The 26994-nt window shown below is 39.6% G+C and overlaps 1 protein-coding gene across 1 annotated transcript in view; it reads right to left on the bottom strand.

The window, feature by feature from the left end:
- Window positions 1–999: 999 nt before the first annotated feature.
- The window catches only part of LOC143213748 (neural cell adhesion molecule 2), a 187521-nt gene continuing 161526 nt past the window's right edge, over window positions 1000–26994 (bottom strand). Inside the window, exons 10-12 of the mRNA XM_076433882.1 lie at window positions 14277–14525; window positions 13231–13511; window positions 1000–8993 (exon numbers count right to left, since the gene is read on the bottom strand). Of these exons, the coding sequence (XP_076289997.1) occupies window positions 8850–8993; window positions 13231–13511; window positions 14277–14525 (674 nt within the window). The 3' untranslated portion in view covers window positions 1000–8849. The remainder of the gene's footprint in view (window positions 8994–13230; window positions 13512–14276; window positions 14526–26994) is intronic.

Here is a 26994-nt window from a genome sequence, read left to right as displayed (position 1 = left end):
TTTATGAAATTAAAATCTACATTTAACCGTGCTTTGTATTTCACAAAAGACAATGAACGTATAGACATTTGTAGTCAGATGAGAGCAGATAGAACAACACAATTTCCTCCATAATTTTGAGTTTATAAATGCGACTGCGACAATGAGCAGTTAAATTTATGTATCTAGGGATGGAAACTGCTTTTTGGTCCCTGTCCAGCAATCTTTTTAATCATACGTCGGAATGTTACAGTAATAGCCTCGGTATTTCCAGTGTGTAAAAACCGAGAGACAAGCAAGTCACAGAAATAGAATATATTACATCTGCACCGACTGTTCGTGTTTGTTAACCGTCCTGTTTCAAACAGCGAGATCATGCTTAATCAAAACAGGCATGAGATAGGAGCTTTTTACCTCTATGAACGTTTTCACAGTATTTTATATATATTCTTAAAATTTCAATACAAATAACAATCGACTCATGCTACTGTCACATACTGGAAAATTAAATAAAGCAATTTTCCTGTGACAATATTGCGTGCTCTCCATCAGGCTATATTGCAAAAACTATGCAGTCAGTTGCTGAAATAAATGCCGATGGCGATAAATATCGAGAATCTTTAGAGAAAATCGGAATATTGTGTCAATATTTTCTGATGTCATTGTGTATGTGGCAGAGTTGGACATTAATCGATATTAAAGTTTTAATGATGATTAATTGATTAATGTGTACGATTAAAAAAAGAAATCATCGAAAAATCGACGATTGATTCAATCGATTGATGAAGTTAATCGTCAATCGTTGATTAAAAGAAGATATCATCGAAAAATCGACGATTGATTCAATCGATTGATGAAGTTAATCGTCAATCATTGATTAAAAAAAGAAATCATCGAAAAATCGACTATTGATTCAATCGATTGTTGAAGTTAATCGTCAATCGTCGATTAAAAAAAGAAATCATCGAAAAAAAACATAAAAGGACATAAACAGAGTTTGTATTATACATATGTATATTTATAAACCAAATGACAATACACCTATAAGTTCAGTTTACATTATTTTTCAGTATTCATATAGTTTTGATTCCGTATTTCATTTCGCAATTTCAGCAGTTAATCATTAATCAATCATCCGATTGACGATTAATAATTAACGACTAAAGTAGAAATGTAATCGTTAACCGCAATTAACGACTGAACTAGGGGATTAATTGTTAATTGTGATTAACGATTGAAGTAGAAATTTAGTCGTCTATCGTTGATTAACTTTTTGCCCATCTCTGGTGTGTGGCCGATTGAATGCTCGCAGGAAATAATGACCGTTAGCCATTTTATTTCCGGGATGAAGAATAAGGTGTGCGCTGGACGCGACAGACTAGACCATTTCGAAAAGATACATCTTGAATGGGCGTAACGCGGTACGGTCAGTAGGTGATCGACAATATTTGCCGGATATTCGACTGTCGATTTCACTTCCATCGTAGGAGGATCGATGAAACGGCGGCGTGCACGCAATCGGCGTTCACTTTGACCGGTACCGGGCCCCGACACGGTCGATATCCTCCGTTGCAACATTCATGGCGTATCCGCATCGTCCACCGACCGTTTCCACGTGTCACTTTGCAGGCATCGATCCGCGATTATTTACGTGCCACTCCGGACATCAGACACTGTCGATTATTCTCAAACCGGAGCGGTTCCAGCCAGTCCCTGAATCATATCTGACCGGTGTGCGGCTGTATTTTACATGCGTGCCACGTCTGCCGACCTCCGAAAACGGAAAGCTGTTTCTGTCGGTTTCGAAGCGAAATGAGAAACGAGCCGCAGGATTATTATAAACTAGGGACATATTGGCGGAGATGGTGCTCGCGAACAAACCGACTGTAACTTCGACGTATTACGTATTGAATAAGCCACGGAATACAAAGTAGCTACACCGACCGCCCCAGCCGGTGACTAATGTTGAAAGCGATCCGAACCTGTTACCTACCTATACCACTTTTCATGTATGCAGGGACAAATGAAATGTAGAACGCTGACGGACGCGTGGGCGGAGACGATTCTAACGGACCAAGCATGCTTGCATTGACCTCTCAGAAACACATGCAATTTTATAGCTGTTCTTATCAATTGTTTCTTACTTAATATTCTTAGATATTTATCCGTCTCATTTTTTCACGGCTTTTGTGTTATAGCCTCTCGGTTTTTGATTAGGGTAAATTGTACAATGATTGGCATCTTAAGCCAAAATCGTAGTAAAAATCTTTTCATAGTGCTCGGTAGTTCTAGTGTTAATAAAACACTAATTGCATTGCACTGTGGTCATCCGTCGATCTTACTGGATGTACCAGCGTTGCTAACAGTCATATGTGGAACTCTGTTATGGAAACTTACAACGTTGCTTTGAAATATAAATAAGAAGCAATATAAAATGATTTTCTATACGTGCCAATTAAAAGTGCCAATAACTAATGCAGCGCCAGCAATAGTACAATTTACCCTATTTCCTAGTGGAAAAGGAAGAAAATTGAAAATATTTCAATAAATGAAAATTATGCTTTGGCGAAACAAATGCAGGCGAATATTATGCACAATGGAGTTTGATTTTAGTGTGGAAATTGTGTGCCAGAAATTTTAACTTGCAATCATATTCGCTCATAGTTAATTAATTATGTATACTACCATAGTCCCGCTGATTACGATTGCTTCTTAACAAGGATAAACACAAAGTGAATCAGTCTAATTGGAACTGCATCTTTCAATCAACTCTAGCAATTGGGAGTGTGGCTGGGAGGTTTACTTTGATGTTGTCAGTTGTCTCATATTTGTCTCCTAAGCTAACGTCAAATATACTCACTGAAATACGTGTAGGCTTGATTCTATCGCATCGAGAAATTAATCGAAACACCCTTTGACAGATAAACTAAAGCAACATTCGCTGACAAACCGATTCGATAAACAATTAGATGTAATGAGATTTGCGACGTGCTGTAAATATTTCACACAAATTGGAAATTGGAACCAATTACAGCGTTAGTATTACAAGCTGACGTTCTGTCAATTTTATTAAAATGTTCTAATTGTTACAAAATTTTTACTCGGAATACTACAAATCCGCAAACGGATTATTGGAAAAATAGTCAAGGTACAAATTTTATAATTCACCTCGTATGAAGTTCAAGAACCTCACTATTTTTAAAAACGACGGTCATATTTAAATTACTATTTTGCACACACACAGAATGTTCAATTGCAGCTTTCAATTTTCATCTCATATTCGCATGCAAATATGATTCTATATTCCGGCAATTTGTTTGGTCAGAAATGCACTTTGGTAAAAAAAAGTCTGCTAGAAAAAGCTGCTTCTAATTAATATTCGTTTCGTATACTAATTTTAGTACTGTTCCACTATCATCCCTAAATCAATGCAGCAAGGTGGTGAGTTGCAAAAAAAGAAACTCAATGAATAAGAAAATTATTCACTTCCGCAGGATGATTTCGTCTAAAAGATGTTGATTGGATTCCAAGTAATTCGAAGGTTTTAATCTAGGATATAGTGCAAAAATTTATTAATAGGAAATCTAATATTGCATCGAAAATGAGCACAGCAAATAAATCCAGTAATATTGCAGTTTCTAATAATAGTGGAGAGAACTGGAAAACCAAATATAAATTATGAATGGATTATAATAAATTATGTATACCTGTGTTTGTGCAACCTGTAATTTTGAAGATTTACAGTGGCCATAGTTACAACAAGTCAAACAGTAATAAAAGTCTTCCCGGGGCGATTAGAACTATTCACAGCGTTTAGGTAAAGAATACAAATCAGGCTAAACCCGATACTTACACGTCGCTGTATAAAGCATATCGATTTCGAGAGACTGTGCTTAAAATAATACACGTTTCTGGATAGATTTAATGGGCGGTTTAGGTACATAAGTGCTGTAGTTTAACCTACGATTCCATGACCATACGGCAAGCTTGTTAATTATTACAGAATGATACCGCCCATGGATGTCGAGCACTTTACAGTGTCTTATGCACTTGCTTGTCACGGTCTCTGAACGTGCAGCTCAAGGACGACTCTGGATAAACTTTTCTATGAAACACTTTTCTCTCTCATTTATATTATATAAAGAAATTTATCGAACCAATACATTATTTCAAATAATTCATCACTACTTACTTGGTTCGATTCTCTTTTGTCTCCATTAAAATAACTGCAACATTGCGTAGAAATATTTTGTATAAAATATGACGGTTCATGAAATAGCGTGAAGTCGTTTGAACATTTGTCACCCAGCAAAATCATTCGCGCAATCGGTCCCCGCGGAAATTTTCGCGGATATTAAAATAACTATGCGCGAGAGAAGTTCCTCGTTATATTAAAATGCATGAGTCACATTCGCGTATTTGTTAAAGAACTTTGCGATTCGAAATGAATTTTATATTCCGCTTTCTAGATTTTTCACTGTTACATCTGAATATTTAACAGGCGTAACATGCCTGTTCGCAGTTAAATAAATTAGTAGCTAACGCGAGATAGAAAGTGCACGACTGTAAAGAAATTTTTTAACATTAATCATTTTTCTGCACAGGTCTCAATTAAGAGTTTAAAAATTTGGAAAGATCTAGAAGCTGTTTAATCGTTTTCTTATTTTCTTATTATACAGATGGATATTTTTTAATATTTCTTCAATTAGATCGGTGAAGTGAACGTGCACGAGATAAATAAATACCGTGAAACTTGTACGACGTTTTTAAACGTTATTAAAGTATCGAAGACGATTACTTGATTGGGAAAGTGTTTGTCAGAAACGCCGAAGAGTGGGTGAAATTTATAAAAATTTGTTCAGTGCTCGGTCCAGTTAAGTTTTTCCGAGCCAATCGCAGAAATGGCGTCGTTTTAGCTATCCACCCACTCGCCGGCTCCGCTTGCACAAACCAATTTGGCCAAAGTGGTCACGATCAACTGGCTTCCGTTAATTTTGAGCAAGCTCGGTCCACCAGGCTTCGGCGATGACACGCCCGGGTCAAGGGTCAACGACAAACCCGAAACCGATTCCTTCGACTTACATAGTAAAGAGACAATACAATCGAACGTGCATTCAATTCACCATTAAGACGCCTACCTTATACTAGCTTATACGATAGACGAAAATGTCATCTCTAACAATTTCATACCATATCGTTCTATTAATTTATTAATAACTTCAGTCAATTTGGACTGGAGAAATCGTGCTAAAATGTTTCCGACATATTTCGTTGTAGCAAGCAATTAAAATTCAATTACAATTTTAGGAAGGACTTGAATAGTTTCCTTTACTTTATGACATCGTTAAAATATTTTACACAGTAAAACTACAATAAAAAGCAGCCTACAATTTAACGAACTCAAAAAATAAAACATTTAAGACATCATGTACATTCACGAACAATTGAAAATATTCACACCGTACGTTTAAAAATGTCCAAACGAAAGATGAAAACTTCGTAGGTGTTCGAAACGTCGATGAGAATGATCGATGGAGAAAATAGAATTTCGGTTTTGCAGTCTTGTGATTATCAAGCGTAAGACCGTGAATTAGCATACTGATTCGTGGCGTAATGACTGAGTACGAAGAGGCAGCTACACTTTTAGAAACCGATGGCGTCCAGGCATTAAACGGGACCGTAATGTATCCGTAAAACTTTCATTTCTATGGAGGCGGGTTCACGAGAGTTCGCGGCCGTAGCACGCGACAAAATGATCAGATTACAATGGTTGAATGTATTGTAATTACATGGCGTATTCACAGGCAGCGTGGTTGACAGTTCGGGGCGCGAGGAAAGGGTGGACGAACCAGTGGATGTAGAGTAGGTCGTCTTAACAGCCCCAGAGACACGCCTGGCAGATAGAATAATAGGGTATGCTGGCGTTCTCGGTTAGTCCCTGTTAGCTAGACCGAAGGTGCACAATATATGCAAACGCTTGTAGTGCCCCGGGATTCCCTGAAAATGCTCGAATTACTACGACCCGTCCAATAGGACGCACCCTTTCTTCCCTGTCAGGTTGACTCTGCGACTTTCCGCTAAGCGAACGAAGACGGGGACGCCTTAGCATTCGCACAAAACGGCAAAAATAGAACGAGCCTGGCTGAACAACTACAAAAGCCCAGGTGAACAACTACATTCCCAGGGTTCGAAAGGGTTATGGAACATTCTTCGCAATATAAATTCTCACTAGATCCAGAAACGTTCTTGAAAGTAAAAGTTTTCGTTTTCAGGCTGCTGCATATGAAATGTCCAATATTTAATAGCAACGTTAAGCAAACGTAAGGTTTTGAGGCGAATACTTCTTTAGGCGCACCGCATACACAATTGCTTCGAAAAAAGTTCCGAAGTGTAACGCTATTCGGGTAAACTCGGGGGAATCGAGTTTAGCCGAGCGAGCGAGAAACTGACAGGTGTGTGTATTGGTATTGGTCTGTTTTTTAAAATAAAATTTGTTGATCGATGTTTCTTTAGACACCACTGTATTCAATAGACTGCGGATTTTTATGCAAAATACTCACCTGTTTCTATGAAAATTTACTCACCTAGTTCGGTGTAAAACAAAGTGGTTGAAGAGCTCGTTGCTGATGATCGCTGTAGAATTATATGCAAAACTTTTCCATATGTAGAATATATGCTCGGTGTTCCAAAAATTGTTATATTTCTTTTACCTGAATTATTTTCTGGTTTCGTCAAAAACATGTCCTACTATTGTTGATAAGAACTTGGTGAATGTATCAACCGCTTCTACTCCCCAGAAAGGACTATTGATTCTTTTATACGTTTCTCCGCCGTACACGCGTACGCGAAGAATAGTAAAATCAGAACCAAAGAGAAAGCGTCATAAAGGTAACACAAGTGGTGAAATAAATTTGTATTCAAACTGTATACATAAAAAAATATTAGATCGATTATCAAAAACACATAACAGTGATTATATATGTATATAAAAAAAATCATCGAAAATTATATATTCAATCTTTAAAACATTAAAAAAAGACATAGTACACATCATGACTAAAGTAAAAACACCGAGGTCGTACACAAAATAAGTCTTCATAAAAATAATTAAGTAACAAAAATGTTGGGTATTACGAATACAGGTAGATAAGAATGCGAACCTGCTGACAGATACGATCTATACAATTTTTCAAGATACATTAATATTTTTAGGAAAATTTTGATGGTCGAATTCTCAAAAATAGCACAACGTTAAAATGATTTAGTTACTCCTTCGAAGAAGAATAGCGACATTCATATTTGATCGATGTGCATTAACAATAAAAAAAAACTTTGAAGTAAAAATTATTGTGATATGAAACGATATATAGTTTCTCGTATATAATTCAAATTAAAACAGTGGAATCAATAAAATAAAAAATTGTCGAATGTCTTGATTGACCAGAAGGATAATTTTCGTGCATAATTCAAAATCAGAGGTGGATCGCATTCGCCATGGCGAGATTCCGTCGAAAAATGGAGGTTAGTGGTATCGCTCGCAGTTCGCGCGGTTCGAAATTGAAATCCTCGGGAATCGACGACGAAACGGGCTCGGTCATCGTGTGTTTGGCGCCCGAATAAAATTTTCATGGGACTTTCACCGTGGTTGATACACGCGGTGCACTAAGATTTCCTTCACGTCTGAGATGGCGGAGTCAAACTGCGCGTCGGTCAATGCGATCCTGGCCGCGAATTCGCCTCACGTGCGACCGAAATTTCGGCGGCTCGTTTCGTACGTTCTTCTCATCTCTTAATAGAGAGGATCGTGTGGAGAAGATACAGTAAGAACGAAGCGAGAAGGAGACCGGGGAGAAGGAGGAGAATGAGGAGGTGGTGACGGTGGTGAAGATCTCGAAGCAGACTCGTTTCTGTAAAACGGATGAAACGCATTCTCTTTATTTCCTTACGCCATCGAGTATTTATCTTACGTGACCGAAACAATCTTCTCCACTCCCGTTTAACGTGACTTTTTAGCGAATGAAATTCGGACATTGTGGAACTACTCACTAGGACCAGGCTTGTCTCGCCTATTTACAATAGATCTTTGTACAAAAACTAATCTCATATAAACAGTAAAACACACGTCCTCGCGGCAGGAGCCGTTCGCGAACGGAAACGTAGACTCGGTACCTGACCGTGGTCACTTATTCGGCGACGTTTTCTCCACACCGCACCATCGCTTCGTCGTATTGTTAGTCATCGGTGACTTTTCGAAGAGACCTCGTTTCTCGGGGACGTGGCCGAACTCTATTATAAAAATCTCCCCGGAGAAAAGACACACCCGAAACCGAAGAGTCCGGGAATTGATATCTCGTCTTTCGGCGGCGCGGCGTTTCAGCTGCGTCGAGTCTCTTTCTCTCTCAATAAAGGCCGACGTTTCATTAACTTTCCCGACTAAACTCGCGACATCCGGCTTGTCCAATTTGGCTCGCCGAAGCCAGAGGGTCGATATCCCCGATACAGGTCCGCGCGTTTCCGTCGCACCATGGGGCCTCGAAACTATTTTCCTCGGTTTTGTACAGTGAAAGTTCGCACGGCGCGCTCCACGGAGAGCCGTTCGAACGATTTCGCGTCGATCGTCAGGAAGACGCCACTTTTGCCGATCCGATCGCCGAGAACGAACGGGACACACACCGTTTTTCCCGGACACCGGCCACCGTCGAACAAGATCACCCCAGGGTTCATCCGGATCGCAGTCATCGAACGACTAGGATCTTCAACAGGCTCCTTCGAGTTTGGCGGGCAACATCTTTCTCCGTCTATTTCTCTTTGTATGCTTGTGTGTGTGTCTCTCTCTCTCTCTCTCTCTCTGTCGATCTCGTGTCCCGGATTTATATACAACTCTCCTGTATCCGATTCGAGCGCGTCACCACTTCTGGCTGATGGAACTTGCCCTGCGCGGAGATCGACGAAGACACCGGCCTCTGCGGCATCGACGAGAGACCTTTGCTCGACCTCTGCAGACTGTAGTACACCTGCAAGCAATTGCACTTCAAAGTGGTCCTTTCGGGCTGTATCAGAACGGGACTGTTTAGAGGACGTTCTACGCGAAATGGTTGAAAAAGTTGCTCTTTCTGAGCCTCTCTTTTCAGCCTTAATTGAGCCTAGTATTTTTAACTCGCGGTGGCTGAACTTTACAATTGACCCCCCATGCTTTCGCTCCCTTATATGCAGAGTGTCTCATAATTCATGGTACAAATTAGGTCAGGTCGATTCTATGGCTGGAAATAAGACCAAAATCAAGAATAACGAAATTGCGTGAGATGCTTCGTTTTCAATAAAATTAAATTTAAATATCAGTAGGGTACACGCGTCCTTAACACTAAACCTATACGTTTCCTTATAAAAATGACAAGATTGATTTTATTTAGAATTTGTGCGGCTCCTATTGTAATACGTGCACTACTAAAGATATCTATACAATCGTTTCTTATGAAATCAGTTTGATTGTTTTTCTAATAGTAAAATAAAAAACCTGAAATCGGTCATTTTGACCGGTGTTGGTAGGCTTAGTGTTAATAAATAACCGATGTTCGCTCTATTAACCCATCTGTATCTGTGTACACCGCAGAATGCTTTTGATATTGCTCTGGAACATCAACATCTCAGTTCTCTCATATTTTTGGACTTCCTCAGCGCGCTCATGGCTTTGGAAAGCTGAAAAGTAGATATTACAACTAACCCATATACATCCTTGAAATTAAAAGAAAATACAATTTGTTGATTAACAATGATCATAATAGTTTTATTAAATTGTTTTGGATTCCATCGCATTTTGGAATTCAAGACAATGAAAATGTAAACAGAGCAGCTAAATCGGCAACGTCAATGAACACTGTAAATATTCCTGCGGTTCCCTACACTGATTTATTTGAGCAGTTTAAAAAACAAACTAAAGACCGTTCCTTATACATTATATAATTTTCACAATTTAGATTCAGCTATATATACAATTTCGTTGCAAATGTTATGAATGTGAATTTTTCAGTACCACTTTTGATGGTACATTTTAGTGTGTTCAGTGAGGAAATAGACTCTATTGGCATTTGAATTTACCGCCTAGTACTGACTTAGCGTCCATAGATCACTTGGTTCTGATTGGCCGATTTTGAATACGTCGTTCTTATGTATGTTCTGTTTACATTGTAACCTTCACTTGATTCAGTTCAGTGTCTACCGCAATTTCGTTGTTCTTGATTTTCGTCTTATTTCCAGCCATAGAATCGACCTGACCAAATTTGATACCATGAATTATGAGACATCCTGTATTATACGTCTACAGAAAATTCTAATGAATGCGTTTGCAACTGTTGGAATCATTTTTATAAATTCATGTTCGAAAAATTTGCAGAGGCAATTGCAGTTCAGCCATCTCCAGGCCTTATAAGATCAGAACAGGTATGAGAGAGAACCAAAGATATGTGAGCACTGGAATAGTGCGAGTAGCTGGTCGCAGTGCTCACCATTCTTTGGCCAGTAAGGGGTGGACCGGGTCTCAATTTTGAGTCCTAGACTGTTAGATTATTTTATAGTGGGTATGGGTCCGATACATTCCAGAGTACCGTGTCATCATGTTTAGGGGGGATGATAGTGCGTAAATGCATTTTTCCCTAACAATCCATATTCTTTAAAAACCATAAAAAAGGCATTTCCATCGCGACATTTACTCATTATCGCACCCACTGACGGAATAATTAGACGCGACGAGGACGTCCCTCGCAACAATAATTTCCAATTTCCGCTATAATGGCATAAAATTCGCGCGAAATAGTATAGCATTACAACCGCGTCGATACTTATGAATATTGCAAATTCGCGGATGGAGGAGCGCGGAGGGCACATTAATAATGGAAGAGCGTAGGCGCGAGGATGACGGGAAGAATAATCGAATACCGTGGGCTCGCGAAATTCCCGGGAAACAAAAACACCGGAACAAAAACATCGAAAGCGAATAGAGCGGGTCAGTTAACGGAGAGCGATGGAAAAGAAGGAGGCGGCTCTCTGCCAGAGAAAAAGAGTGAGAGAAAATAAAAGAGAAAGAGAGGTAAGGGATTCGGTCTTAAAATTATTCAACACGTTCAATAGAACGCGACTAGTAGACGTTTTTTAGGAAAAATTGCAGCTGTGATTTTAAATGTCTGCTATTTCTAAAAAAAAAAAATATTTAAATGGAGATTCGACAGAAATTCTTTTTTCGTTGCAATTCAAAAAATGCGGATGCTACATGTCAGACCCCGGAGCACCTCCAGAAAAAACGTACTGGGTTCCTCAAGCGATAGCGCTACCATTTTGGATCGAAAGAATGAAAACTCCGAGTACCTTAAGCTATTCTGTAAACAGTGCTTTAATTCGAGTTCATGTTAAATTATTTTGTTTACATTGTGAAACTTTTTTAATTTATTAATATTTCTTAAATGAAATGTAGGAAATAGACGTTTCGTACTACTACAGCGGCGGTGTTAGAGAAGAAGAGAGACAAAATGTAAGAGTGAGGGAGTAAGATATTCGGTATTAAAATTATTCAAACATTTAATGGAACGCGACTAGCGCGGCGTCGAAGGAAAACGGAAGCCCGAGTTCGAGGCGAGAGTTACGCGCATCGGGACTGGCCCTCTCGAATTATCGAGAAAACTTCGACGTAATTAAACTCGCGGAAGCGCAGATAACCCAAGGCTTCGCTAAACCGGAAAAGTTAAAGTGGAAGACTGCCGCATATTAAAGCGACCTCGCCTTGGCTCGTATCCCGGTTCCCTTCGTCTTCGGAACTTCGAATATTTAAAACAACCTTGTCGATGTACCGACGCGAGGGTGGTTGGCCACGAAGAAGTGTGGTGCGCAGAGGGTGCAAGAGAGGAGGACGAAGAAGGAAGAGGAGTGAGGGAGAGGATCGACGAGGTGAAGTCGTAGTAACGGAGGGGTCGATTGTATTACTTCCTCCGGCGAAAAAACGAACGTGATTTTCCTGCTGAATATTGTATCACGGTTTTATCGATCGTTCATTCCGTAATTCGCTATTTTCCCCGGGCTCCTCGATCCTCTCTCTGCCGCAACCATTACCCCCTCTATGGCCCAGCTCTGTCGCATGCACACACACTGTCTGCGGCAAAGGCAACCGTTAATTGCGTCTCATTAATCAAATTGCATCAACTAAATATATACCGACTCTATTCGATATCACGAAAAAGGAGACAGATTAAATTTACAGACCGTAATGAGTTTACGAGGCTAATTATCGGGATGATTTATACACCCGCTCTGCCCGCTCTAATCTGCTCTGTCGGCTCTCTACCTGTCACTTACTGGTAAGTAGCCGTGGAGGGAAAGAAGGTCTTATATTATATTTTTCTTTTAATTGTCTTTTCTAAGAAACCTCTTGGATGCTGTCGGAAACTGTGAAATTTCAGTTTCGAAAATTTTCATGTGCTTTAACAATAAAAGATTATAAAAATGTTGTTTACAGATCTTTACGAATGCAATGTAAGGTTTAAATAATATGTGAAGCAGAGTGTGTTCATATATAATAATGTGTGAGGTTCAAGTTTTAGTACAGATTGACTTTCTCTTAAATAAAAAGCATCGACGAAAATACCAGTGCGAGATCAAAATATGTATTTTTAAGCGCGTTATCGACACACGCAGCAAGAAATAAGTGTACAAGCAACTTATAACAGCTCTTCATACATAAACATGAGTTAGTTGATTTACAGCCTCGATTTCGAGTGTTGCGAAACCCCGATATTCCGAATACGGATTACTGTCGATTTCCGACTACACAGACATCGATCCTATGATTTTATTATCCAAATATATAGAATAATCCATCACAAAACCAACACCCAATTATCTCTTTTACGATCGGGATACGAAACACTGCCGAATATAAATCCTGCACTGCTGTATTCGGAATTATACATTGTATATTCATATCATATATTTTTGCACTTTGAATTCGAATGAGTCAGAATCAACGAACTATTTAAATCGTTTCCGATATTACATTATCTTCATACGTTTTTAAGTTCTTGAAACACGTATTCTTTACAAGCATGTTATGATGTAAAAAGTTTGTGTTACGATAGTAATGTGTATCAATTCGTGAACAGACATATTAACAATTTCCAATTGATTTGTTCATGACTACAAGAAGTACGTGGAGCAGAGGACTGCAAAAATGGTCTGATTTTTCGGAAACTGACGAGAGATTTAACTTACGTTTTGGTTGTTGCGGTGGTTGTAAGCGTCCATCGCTATTTGTTTGAAGTCCGCCATCGTGGGTACATGGTTGTAAGTGTTCGACTGAGGAATATGATTCTGGGGATAATTTATGGTTGGCGTTGGCAGACAATCGCTTAGGATCGGGTCCGAGGGTAGATCCAATCCGTGTTGGACGATCGGTCGTTTCTCAGGCGAGATCGCGTCGTCCGTGGCGCGATCCTTCTTTCTTCTTTGCGGGGGTGTCTTGTATATCGGTGTGTACGTTAGGGGTCTTCTCTCTGCGAACAGATTTGACGAAGCCATGTAAAGTTTCACGTTCGCTAAGGAGATTACTCGATTAAATCTAGACACGAGCGGCCTTTTTACTCGGACAATAGCTTGAGAATTTTTAATACGCGAGTTTATTTAATATCCCGATGCGGATCTGTGGAATGACAGATTTAGAATGACCAATACGAACCGGAATGATCGATACGAAGTATTACTAGAAATCTTTATGCAAAATGAAAATTGTCAGTATCAATTGCAAGAAATGAGAGATGCATAAAAATGTATTTCTTGTGTGACAGTAATAACGAACGTGTAAAAATAATAATACTTAAATGATAAATGTAAGTAAAACGAGCACGCTAAAAAATATTTAGTATTCGTACTGCAAATGCTTTTATACAGAACCTAAAAACTGAGATTCGCGTGATTCGGTAGCAGGACAGCAAAAAGAGCGTCCAATTAAATTAAATAACCAATAAACCCGGTTGCAACAAGACCAAGAAGAAGAAGAAGAAGAAGAGATTAAAGCATCGCATGCGGTATTCGAGGAACTTTTGATCGAGATAAAGCTGGAAAAGTGGCCGTCCAAGTATAGGATCGTACGTGTGCCAGGTGTGGGATTACCTTCACGCGTGTGTACCAGCAAGGTGTGTGTAACTTCACACGTGTGTGTGTGTGTGTGTAGATGTGCGTGAGGTACGGGGTCGCTTGTTGTGTGCACGTAGGCCGTAATTTGGCGCACGTTTCGAACAATCGGAAACTCGTAGACTCACCATACTCGTTGGGTATGATGTCCGGATCGATGTCATCGACCGCCTGCTTGGTCTGAGGGTGTATCGGGGTAGTTGCACCTGCATTAGGTGGCTCGCACACGATGGGAGCGTGCTTTGGACTTCCGGGCCGGCCGTTCGAGTGCTTCCGGTAGAGCGCCGCCAGGATTCCAGCTACAGCCAGGGCCAAAAGAGTCGCTGTTGCTGCCAGACCCAGCAGCAACGGGCTCAACATCGATGCGTCCGTGGAGCCTGTTATGACAGCAATGCAAAATGCTTGATCAACTGGAACATCTATACCGCTGCCTATCTGCTTCTACCCCCTACCTTTCATCCTGTCCCTCCTTTTGTTTCTGATTCGAGATTATTGCGGCAAGTGCCGGGACGCATGTTTACTTGCAATGCTCGCAAACTCTCTTTTCTCTATTCGCGACGCGGACGTCCCGATTTTATTGGTCAACGCTGCTGAATTTATTGTTCACTCGGTATTGTTATCTTTGGTCCTATTCTCCGAACGGGCGCATTAGTTCGCTTCATTGTCTGTACACCGAGCTGTCCGCTTTTAACATATTCAACGGGGATTGTTCTGCACGCGTTCCCCCCCCCCCTCTCTCTCTCTCGCGCGCGCGCTCTACCCTGCTACGGATACTATTATTCCGTGTACTATGCTGGTTTTTGTTTCTATTTAAATTTGCATAGTATTGTGCTGGGGACAACTATCGTTGGAGCAGGACTAGACGCGAAACGAGAGAAGCACGAATTTTAGGAGCAATATTGGGAGATTGGTCCTAGCAAGGTGAATGCCTCTGATGATTTCATGGGTTAAATCAAACAATAAATAAAATTTAAAATGATTAGACAGCGGATCTTCATGCAAAATAAAAATTTTCCATCTGAATTGCAACAAACCGGTGTGACATAGAAATTTATTTTCTCTCGTAATATGTTTGGTATTTAACCTCCGGACAGAGGACGATTTTTATAGCTATATAATTGGTAATGCTTTGGACCATTCACAGCTCTAATTAATAATTTCTAAAAATTTACTTTTGATGATATCTCGTGTAGACACATTGGTCTTTCCGATATCCTTAATGAAACAGCTAATCAGTTAGTTTAACTGCCGCAAATTGAGTTCTCAAATGACAATTTGGATGTTCCCGGTCAAAATAGACTTCGACACAGTATATAAGGAGGGTTAATATGAATTCATCTAATGTTTTCAATGTTTTAATTTAGACCTACTCATTTTTATCATAACTGCATAAAGTCCGCTGTGACAAAAAGTATGTCAAAAATGAATTTCCAGAAAAACTCGCTTCCCGTGCACTTTTTCCGAGCGCGCGGCCGTTCGATTGATCTATGGCCGAGCCGGGGACATTGATGTCAAGCAGGTCAGGTTAATAAGCAGGACGATAATTAACGAAGCTATGTCAATTATGACGCCATTACGGTTCAGCCGATGTATATAATTAGATGAACGTTCTTGCATCGGCTCCTCTCAATATGTGTCGTGCCGGCCGTCGACGGCACACTTTGACTGTCTGAGCACGTGGAAGCGTGCGGGCGCGTGAATGCAGACGCGCGAAAGCGCATGCATGCACCACTGCGGGGGATGAATCGTAAATCAGCCGTTAGGAGCCGCAGTCGCTTTGGGCTTTAATCGGGGTAAAGCTAGTCGCACCGATGTTACGCGCTGTAAATTTTGTCCGGCGCATAAGCGTTGTAAATTATTAACGCGAGCCACCACTACCCCCTTCCAACCCTTTCGCCCCCAAGTTTCACCCCCTCCTACAATATCCCCTCGGTTACACCCCGTTTCACTCCTATATTTACCCCTTGGTTTTACCCCCTTCCACAATTTTCCCTCTTGATTTTACCCCCTTCCACAATTTTCCCTCTTCATATTACCCCCTTCCACAAATTTTTCTAGTGGTTTCGCCCCTTCCCGGCTTTTCCTCCGCTGGTTTTACCCCCTTCTACTCTTTCCCCCAGGATCCCCCCATTCACCCTCGTTTTCGCGGTTCGTTCTCGATCGCACTCGCCATGCCGATTTTTGACGTGAACCCGACCGTCGGCGCCCGCCGCGCCGCGCCGTCACGGATCCCTGATACGGATCGCTAATTGACGTTTGTGTGAGCGTGTTTGTTTGACAAGCATTAATAAGGATGTTTGGTTTCGGTGCGCTGCTTCGTTTATTAGCTATCGGCCGGATTACTCGGCAGCTATTAATTGGGATGGAAATTTTTGCTGAATATCGATGGCCGCTCGTTCCACGCTCGCGCTACGAGATAGTTTTGCTGGGTGATGCGCGGCCTGCTGATAGGGAACAATAATTTCAGCGTGGCTGCGAGTATGTGTTGTTTCGTAATATCGTTTTTTGATACATGATACATATTCGTTTTCGACACTTCCGAAGAAAATGTTAATGCTGCTGTTTATGGTCGACATTTCCGCGACGAGGTTACAGCAACCTGCGTCACTGAGAATTGCGAGATTTGATTGTGATTATTTAATGTCGATTGAGAAACAGATGTTTGATTCTGTGTATTCATTTCGTTGTGGAAAAAATTCGTTGGAGGAATTTACTCGAGTATTCTAATATCGAAGAATATAAACTCGAGAATGGACTCGAGTATTCTAATGCGGATGAGTTTGAATGGATAATGTAAATGTCACGGGTTGCAAATTACAGACACAAAATGTTTAACTAGCATGGACTGTTCAGGCGAGTTTGACCTAAAAGCAAAGCGTTGTTAACGTCGAATCTTAATTGAATATCAACTTTGTCGAGTAAAATTTAGTTAATCAACCAACAATTTAGTTGACAAAATGTTAATCCAACGATCATCTGAACGGTGCCCAAGGCTTAACACTGTTTGGAACCCTTTTGAATCGATTATTAATTATATCAATGTTAATAATTATTCGAATAATATTTTAATTATTCCTATATTTTAATGGATGAATGCTACATATGTATTGAATGCTCGAATTTATTTTTCGAAAGAGTTCAACTCGAACATTTTAAACTAGATCTTTGTTGGAATGGCAAGCTCTGATGTTGAAAAATGTTTTATGCCACGCAAAGATGTAAAAACAATTTTAGAAATGATTGAAAACTTCATTAGCAGAGAATCGCATGCGTGTTGCATCGGTGAAAATTTCTCTCAAATTTATTGAGTTGATTCCATGCAATTTCGAAACGTGCTTCATGAACAAAAAGGTTCGACGAATACGAAATTTCCATGAAAATGAGGAAAACAGCACTAAAACTACCCACAGTCAATCAAACACGGCAATATCGCAAGAACATTTATGTAGAATGCAGCGCTCCAGTAATTTTTCGAATCGTATTACGCAATCTGATGCTTTTCTCTCTGCCGTTCAATTTCGTAGTATAATTACGGTCTACAATCGCTCCACTATTGTATATTCGTTTTCGGATAACACTTGTATATGGTCATTAACATAACATCAACATACAAAGCAATTTATTGTTTGGAGGAAACAATGATGAACGATGCGAGAGACTGTGCAGAGCGTTTAATAGTTTTATGTTAAAACAAAAGCGTTCCTTTGTTCGAACATTCATACGCTTCCCGTTGCAATAAATATTTTTTTGGGGAAAATAGTAATCGGTATAGAAGCATGTTTGATATGATCCTATATTAATTCGAGAAAAATTAATTGAGAAAAATTAAACCAACCTTCATCAATGGTAGATATGTACAAAATTTTTTACTAAATAACGTATCGACATGCTTGGATATGTTTTAAATAATTGAGTCGTTATTTAATGGTCAAATATAATAATTATTCTTCCTGCTTTCCGCAGTCTATTCATTCTTTATCATTCCAACTGGCCACGGATGGTCAGGTAGTATGAAATAAAAATTTTTCAATAAGTTGACTTAATTCTCCAAGAACCCACAAGCAGCTCCAGCAGTGTGCTCTTCCGATATTACCGAACTTATTGCATCTAATTATAAGTTTCAGATACGAGAAATATTTATTTCTGGCTCTGGGGAAGTTCATTTATAAACAAGAAACCCCATTCGTAGGGCAATTTGCGCATAAAATTCTGCAAAATGTGATCAGTAACGTGATCCAACAATTTACGAACAAAATGCCAGATAAAAACAAAAAGAGATCGCACGAACCGCTAAAATAAATTTCCTGTTCATCGAACTGCTGTCACACGTATGTATATGCAAATTTTATTTTCCTCGTGTAATTAATGGCTGGCACGACTGGGTTGTATTTTTAACAAGTATGCAGAAGAAATGTGAAATAGCCATGAATAGAAATTTCATGGGGCGGTCCAATGAGGCCGCCATAGTATGGGGAGCATTTAACCACAGTTTCCTGCTGAATTCAATTAAATGCCGCCGCAATAGAAGCACAGGAACGTTTCCCAGCCGTGCAATTTATTTATGTAACGGGAAGTATGAACGTTTGCGCAAACATTATTGTATACATTCAAAAATGAGTGTTCGTGGCAATATCGCGCTCCGATGCGGTTGCAAGCTGCTTGGAATAATATTTTGAAATATCAAGATAGTCCCCTAATTTATGAAGTGTACGTGAGAACTTCGTTACTAATTCCACAATTGCGTACGTACATGCATTATACATGCTTCGTTAAACTGAAAAAAGAATGTTAGACTGTATAGGTACAATTTAGATAAATTGTACAGGGTTTACGAAGTTTGCAATAAGCATATGCGAATTTCGGAAAAATAATAGAATTTAAGACACGAATTTCTGTAACTCTTTAATGAAGTTCCAAACTTGCAATTCTGAACTCATTGGTTTTACTCGTAAGTACCTTAATTCTATTTTATTGAGAATGAGAAGCTGCAATTACTGGATTAAAAATTATATGATACCGTGATTATAAACTGAAATTTTATTCTTCAAATTCTATATAGAAATTCTCGTTTCCAAACGTTATTTAACAAGAATCAGAATTAGGACAAATTTTCTTCGTCTACTACAAAATGTGCCTCATTATAAATATAAAATAAAAATTCTATTACTTCTCATAAATATACACATTTTCTTCCTAACATTACTAAATGTACATATTATTTTCACGTACAGTATTGGACTAAAAGCTGCACACCATTTCCGCATATAAAGATTACATTCGTCGAAAGATAGCGAGAAGATCCGTGGGAAGAAGTAAATGGGATCGATCCGATTAAAGACGTGCAAGACCGAAAAATCCAATCGCAAGTCCGACTAACGAGAGTACAACGGAAAAAGAGTACGAGGCGGAGCGATAGGTAAAATTTAATTCAGGTGTTGCGCATCTGGAATCGCCCATACTCGACCATACTGGGGATCGTTGAAATTTAACCAAAAAAAAAAAACGCTGTAAATCTGCCGTTATCTTTTGTTCCAGAGACCACCGTGCTGCCTCTGGAATCCCCGGGTTGGACGAGTGTCTGGGGAGCGATCGTGATACTCGTTAAAGTTTGATTAGATTTTGATTGTGGGTAGGAAGAGGACCAATTTAAACTCTAGCTCGCGGAATCGACCGACAGCGAAATAGAAAATAAAAAGAGCTCTGTACACGGGACGGAAAACCGGCGGAAAAGGCGGAATGATCGTGTGGTCCGTTTGTGTCTTGGCGTTCCGACGCGTCGTCCCGTCTGCGCGGACGGAATTCAGCGGAAAGTTGAGACATTAGTTAAGTCCCGGGCTGTTTTTCTTCCGGGCCGATGTGTAGACACTTGTTTATACCTGGACATGTCCCCGGTATCGTGTGCAATTAAACTTTTTGCGCCGTGAAATTGGTTGCTCCCCGCTCTCGCAGCCCCTCACTCGGCACCGGAACACGCTCGACAGGAGATTAATCGATCACCGTGGAAAATGGTGAAAGCGAAATTGCCAAGGCATAACAAAAAAATATAGCGATTCGAACGATTCCCTCCCAAATCTCACCTGCCGATAAACTCGCGCATTACGCGGCCGCGCGCGAAAAAGTCCCAAGCGTATTCTGCGACTCGCGCGACCTCTGGCACAATACACCGGCGATTGATCTAAATCGTAATTCCCGCGAATCGTAGAACATTTTGCGTTGTGGTTTTTCACATAGAGAAAGAGAGAGAGGGAATTCGATCGGGAACGTTTCGTGCTTTTAACATTTCCATCTCTCCGCCTCCCGCTTTTCCCCTCCCTTTTTTTCGGTAGCCGCTTTTGTTCAACTCGTCATAACGCTGGTTGAACGTATCGTTTCGCCCATTGTCTCGCTTCATGTGTAACGGATAATTTGAATTGTTGCGCGGCGCGAGTAGACAAAGTTTTAATTTCGGTTTCAACGAGCGCGAAATTGCCGGGCAACTTTTGTAACTTCCGAAGTCGCCGCTGCCGCGGGCCGCAGAAAATCGGGAAAAATTGGTTCTTCGTTTTCCAGTCGGAACGTGTGCCGAATCGATGTGACTTTGCTGGTAGTAGTCGGTGTTTCGATTGTTGGTACTGTGTGTGACATGGTTAAATTATTTCTCACACTATTCTCCAACATATTTCCATTGTGCATTTGTGTAAGTGTTTCGTTTTCTTATTAATTTCTGTTTCGCGAGAATTTAACGCGTTGTTTGCGGGAGATGCTTCAACGCGTCTTTTGCGTTCTGTTGGTAGAGAGCAGGAGACTCTTAAAACGCGCTGTACAGTAAAAATTAGGCGCCAGTCGTTGTGAGACATGTAGTAGGAAAGTCATAATTATATTATTAATCGTTTCGCGACTGTAAGCACGAATCTGACAAAATTGTACGCTTTACGGGGCGGATCGATGAAAAAACCGCCCGAGAACAATATGTTAATATATTATTCGAAGTCGTTGTTGTACAATAAATAAGAATTCCGTGCATCCGCGTTGCAGAATAGTGTTTCCTGAATTTTCCATTATTCTTTAGTAGAATCGTGATTCACGGTACGTCGCGCGTCGCATTCCGAACGCATCTGCCGCGTCGTAGCCCAGAAATACCGTTCCACGAGTGTTGACAGATAGCTTGGATGACAGTTGGCACCTGTCACCTCCCGAAATGGTCCGCATAATGATTTCAAGTGCGCGTGCTACGCGACTTTCGAAAGCAGAAGGATCGTCCACGCGTTTTTGTCTCGGCGCCTGCGTTGCGACTGGATTGTTTATGCAAGCGGAACAAAGTGCACGGTCAACACGGCGTCACGATAGGAGAGTGTCTTAAGTGCATTCAAATTTCATTCTCGAGGAGTCGCACTCATAAAGGACGAGGAGCTATTCACTTTAAATCCCCGACCAGTTGCCCTACGCTATTTACTGTTGCACTCTGTTCATCTTGAAACGATCAGAGGACCTGCAGATTAATCATGTTAATTTTCGAAGCTCATTATCCATAGTAACATCGTGCACTTAGCCGAATACACATTCAGGTCAGTTATACATTTTGTAAAAGAATTATGATCATAATTTAATTTATTTTTACAGGAGTTTACTTTTACAAATCAAGGTGTAACAATGAAGGGCTGTTTTATCCGTGTTTCACCAAATATATAAATAATTTCATTGATGAACCAAAGCAGTTAAACATTTTTCACTGTCACAAACACATGTTCACTGTCGTCAAAAAACTTATTAATATTCTTACAGCAACTTGTTAACTATGTAATATAAATTTTGCTACCCCACAGAAAATTTAGTGTACATTTTTACCTCGCAAGTACATGCCATCTTCTAATTAAAACTTTTGTTAATAGAACTTTATTTTTTCGGGGAAGAATTTATAAAAAGAACATATTACTTCGCGGACATAACTTTCTGGAAGCCCAGGAACTTCGCGATGCTTTAAGAAATCGATCAAAGTTGATAATTTAATATTTTCTCTCTGGTAGAACGTATTAAAATGTTAACCGTAACATGGTACACATAACCGCCTACTATAGCACGAAGGGGTTTAATTAATATTACAAATATGTTTGCACATGCATTTACCAATCTAAACGGGCGGCTTGTCTTTCCAGTTTACCCAGGCTTGTAAATCCCAGGATCGATCGTCATGGTACTGGTTAATTGCTATTTCCCACTGAATTAATCTTGGGCCACCGATTCAAAACAGTAGTGTAGCAAGTGGTTGCATAAGTGATACACACAGGGTGGAGTATTTAAATAGAAACACCTAAATATCTCCGTTACGTGTGGTCGTTATTCCATGAAAAAATTAATTTAATTATTTTACTATTAAAAATTGCAGTACCGTTATTCACAATAGTGTTTACATTATTAAATATGTTGGTATCTAATGAATTACTACACATTTGAGTATTATATCAGGTACTATATCAATTTCATATCTATAAAAATACAAAGGAATTATTCTAGGTTGGAAGAAATGTTGAAGTCTGCAAAGGGTTAATATTAATATCAAGGGATGTGTTTTCTACCCTTATCCCAAGAAGGTACTAAAATAGATAATCAACGAATAAGTAATAGTTCATAATCGAACATCAAAAGAAAATTGGTTACCGATTTGGCACATCAATCTCTCGTTTGTGTAAAACCTAATTGCATGCCCTCGTTGTGGATCACTGTCGGAAGGCATTCGACAAATAAAACTCTCGTTGCAGAAAACTGAGAACGCAACGACGCGAAACAATTCTGTCGCCTGTGCAACGCCTGCGCCAAGAATTTCGTGGGTGTTTAGCCGGTTATTTCCGCTATAAAAGGCGAGCCCCGGCACAGTGTGTTGTCTTTGTAACGAATTTACCGCCGTAACTGCAACGTGGCAGCAAGGTGTATCAATATTTGGCAAGAGTTGACGTGGCGGTGCCTGTTCCTGTCGTTCCTTCATTATTTGCTTCAGTTTCTGCCACAATTAGTAGAAGGGCGGATAGCTAGCGCAGCTCGCGAATTTCTACGCAAACAGTCCACGGGAACGTATTTAAGCCAGTTGAATATGTTCGAGCCGCCAATGGGAATATTTCAGACGTCGGTCTTACCGTCTCATTTTACCGTTTGGTTTCCCTAGCGATTCTCGGCTCACTAAATCGCCAATTTTTCACGAGTATTACCTCGTTGCACGTGAACTGTGTCTGCTGAACGAAATTGATTTTTAACTGTAATCGACATATTCTGTGAATGAGTTACAAGTTTCTTGTATTATGATCGAAATTGAATATGAGAAAGAATCTGTTTTACTTATTATCTGTTGGTGCGAAAATGTTACGAAAAACAATGTTCCAATGAATATTACCCTCACTTTTGCAATACATATTAAATTCAATGAAATTATCTTTTTCGTTTGCCTACGTTTGAAGCAAAAACTCGAATGAATTTAAGTTACGAAACAGATTTTGGAAATGCAAAATGGGGGACATCGCCACCCCTCTCTTTACCAGATCTTAATTTTTGGGGAACTGTTCGGCAGGTAACGTGTTAATCAGAGGGACCACAACTGTTATAACCAAAAAGAAAAAAGGTCATAGAATAACACGTATTTCATTTTGTTCTTGGAATTTTTTTCTTTATATTTTGTGTACATTTTCTTAAATTTCAATAATAATCAACTTCTTTTTAATGATTTTTATCGTAGAAAATTTTAGAATAACTGTTATTTTTGGTCCCTGGTGTTAATGAACGAGCTGCAGTCTCAGATGTGTCAGTGTTTATTTGCCACCGCGTATATTCGCGATTCTGTCGCAGTCTCGTCGATCGCTGGCCGCATCCGTTTAATCAGCGGCTCGCTCCTTCCTGTGTTGTTCCCCGTCCATCTTTCACGAAGATAGAAACCGATCCGACTAAGAAGATAGGAAAGCAACACGATGCTCCTGGCAAAGGATCCTTCGCCGGTCCTTGCACGGGGATCCGAAGTCGTTGAGCTCTCGCCGAGAACTTTTCTGTGTTCGAGGTTGGCCAGGAAGCGCGAGGTACGAGTGGGCCAGCCTTAAGGCGGCCGAGACAATTCGTCCTAAATCGAAGCAATCTCGCGGAAACCCGAAACCAATTTCGGAAGAATTGCATTCTAAAACCATCCGCATGCCAGCTTCGAACCAAACAACCGACCATCGTGCATACGATCGTGACGTCGATCTAACTGAACGTCGAAACTTGTCGAGAAGTTTGCGGACGAAGTCGATATCCTGGCAAGTCAAGGAGGGAGACAAGCCCCACAGGTATACACCATTGTCTCCTTACTTTCTTTTTCCACTTCTCCCGCTAGTCCTTCAGCCACTGCAGGCTGTTTCATTTTCAGAAAAATTCTTGCGAAAAGATGTATTGTGTTTAACTTGTTCTATGTAACTATGTTTATTATTTGGATGAGCAAACGCGAGGAGAGTCTTTAGCAGGACAGTCGACCTCTGCTCTCTTGTCGTGCACCCTTCTACCTCTCTGTGCCATGTTCCCTCCATTTTCTACCCGTTTACCCTTCTCTCTTTGCCCGTATACTCTGCTCCCTCCATTCCCGTGCACCTCTCTTTATTGAACACCTTCGCTTCCTAGGCTTGGCCCTGCTGAACCACCCTTAAAATAATTTACTCCAGTTCGCCTGACTGTAGACAGCGTTGGGCAATAAATAAATTTATTTAAATAAGTTATTTGTTATTTGGATATTCAAATAAAACGCAAAAATAATTATCTATTATTTGAGCAAGTCTAAATGAATTTATTTAAAATAATAAAGTTAATTGTTATTTACACATACAATTTGCAATTATTATTTGTATTAACAAATAATAAATTAAATTGTATTTTCATTCATTAATCCGCCCTCCGGACGAGCCCGACCATTGCCGGTATACCTGAAAAAGGTTGCTATAGCAGAGAAAAAACGCGCACGGATCAGCTCCGAGTCGGCCGATTATTTACAACCACCACGCACCGACAACTTCAACTCCGACAGATGGACAACACGTGCGACAGACCCAAGCAAATTGGTACAAAAAATAGCAGTATTTACGAAAACATTATACATACGGGTAATCAGGATATTAATTTCGCCACGTGTTCATTGTATAAATATACAAAATACAAGAAATAAGAGAAGACCAAAAACTATTTAATTGATTTCCATCTCAATCCACAAATAATAAATAATCTTTTATTTGCAAATGAGAAATAATAAATACGTCATTTTTGGAATTATTTAAATCATATAAAAAGTTTAGTTATTATTTGCAATTAAAATCACACGTTTATTTATTATTTAATTATTTATTGTTTAAAATAAAATTTGCCCGACACTGACTGTAGATGTACTAGGTATCAATAATTGTGGAAGCACTATGCATTGATGTACATTATTTAATGTGTTTCACATTGAGGATACCTTTACATGGATATTGTAATAAAGTTTGACAATAATGAAACAACGCGTTCCTATCTCGTATTGGCATGCGCAACTCACGTTGGATGTATGTAACTTTTTTTCAGTAAAAAAACAAGACGTACATATATTTGTTGACAGGCGTGCTATGCAGTAAACCATTTCCATGAAAGTAGAATTATATAGACTGCAATAAATGCAGAAAATATTTTAATAAATAAATGTGCGATATTGAAAGCCAATTATTACGCAAAATCACAATAAACATAATAAATTGTCTTATTCATAATTTATAGAAATAGCTTTTTGTGTAAAGCTGAGAAAAAAATTTATAAATTGAATAACCACACCTCGCAGACGTAATTGAGATGGAGCGAATAAAAAAGACTGTTTAGAAATGTGTATGTATGTATATTTTTTTGTCTGACGAACGCATGCAGTATAATGTATCACGGGAATAAAAATTGTTCGGCGTAAATGAAAAATTAAAATATGCTTAACATACGGGCGAATTTCCCTCTCAACTAAACGCGTTCGCCAGCGACAACTTTTTGAACTTCTCGCGCCGCGTAATTTAGAACTCTCGCGAAATTGAATTGGATGGCAGTCTCGAAAAACAAGTTTCCGGATAACTAACTTTTTTTAATTTTTAAACGATTTAAAGTTGCACGAGGTTAAAAATAAGCTGCGACGAAGTTGAAGACCTTTCTTAAAAAATTTAAACTATGTCCGACAAATTATTTCCCGTGCCATAGCAGGAATTACATTGTTAAAAAGTTTGAACCGTTCCTGACAGACGGTCGCTGGAAATTTCAATAAAACTCATGGGATCGATGGAGCCAATCATTTGTGGCGATAAGTGAACGCGTTTCAAGATATTTCTACTTTACCAACAATTATTATTTTATGAATTTCCATATTTGAATTGGTGGCTGGAGCAAAGTTAGTAGTGGGACCCTTAAGGTCTAATAGATTTTATTGTTCTCCCATCAGATATTGTGTACCATCCAACATTGTTCGTTATTGTTCATTTAATTATTGAATTGTTGGCTGGAACAACTTCGAATTGAGAGTAGGATTTGATGGGAGAACAATAAAAGCTAACAGATCTTAAGGAAATCTCACATTCAACGTTGCTCCAGCCACCAATTCATTTAGCAAGTCATTGTTTCCCAATATAGTAAATATGTAAAATCCGCAGTCTAGTTATTATGATCAGTATACCGTGTTTCCAATGCCTCAAACTTTACTGTAACTCGGAGAATAGCATTTTTTAAAAAAAAATCAGGTAAAGGCTCGTTTCCAAAAATTAGATCCCGACAAATGGATAACCCATAACACCGTTTTCGCAGAATTTCCGCAGAAATCCTTCTCGGGTAGTCTCTACCGAGACTGGAAAAAAGCTGCGGAAAGAG

Source organism: Lasioglossum baleicum, chromosome 11, assembly GCF_051020765.1.
Source record: "Lasioglossum baleicum chromosome 11, iyLasBale1, whole genome shotgun sequence".
Lineage (NCBI taxonomy): Eukaryota > Metazoa > Arthropoda > Insecta > Hymenoptera > Halictidae > Lasioglossum > Lasioglossum baleicum.
Note: the sequence above shows the minus strand (reverse complement) of the source record. Positions and strands in the feature narration are given on the sequence as shown.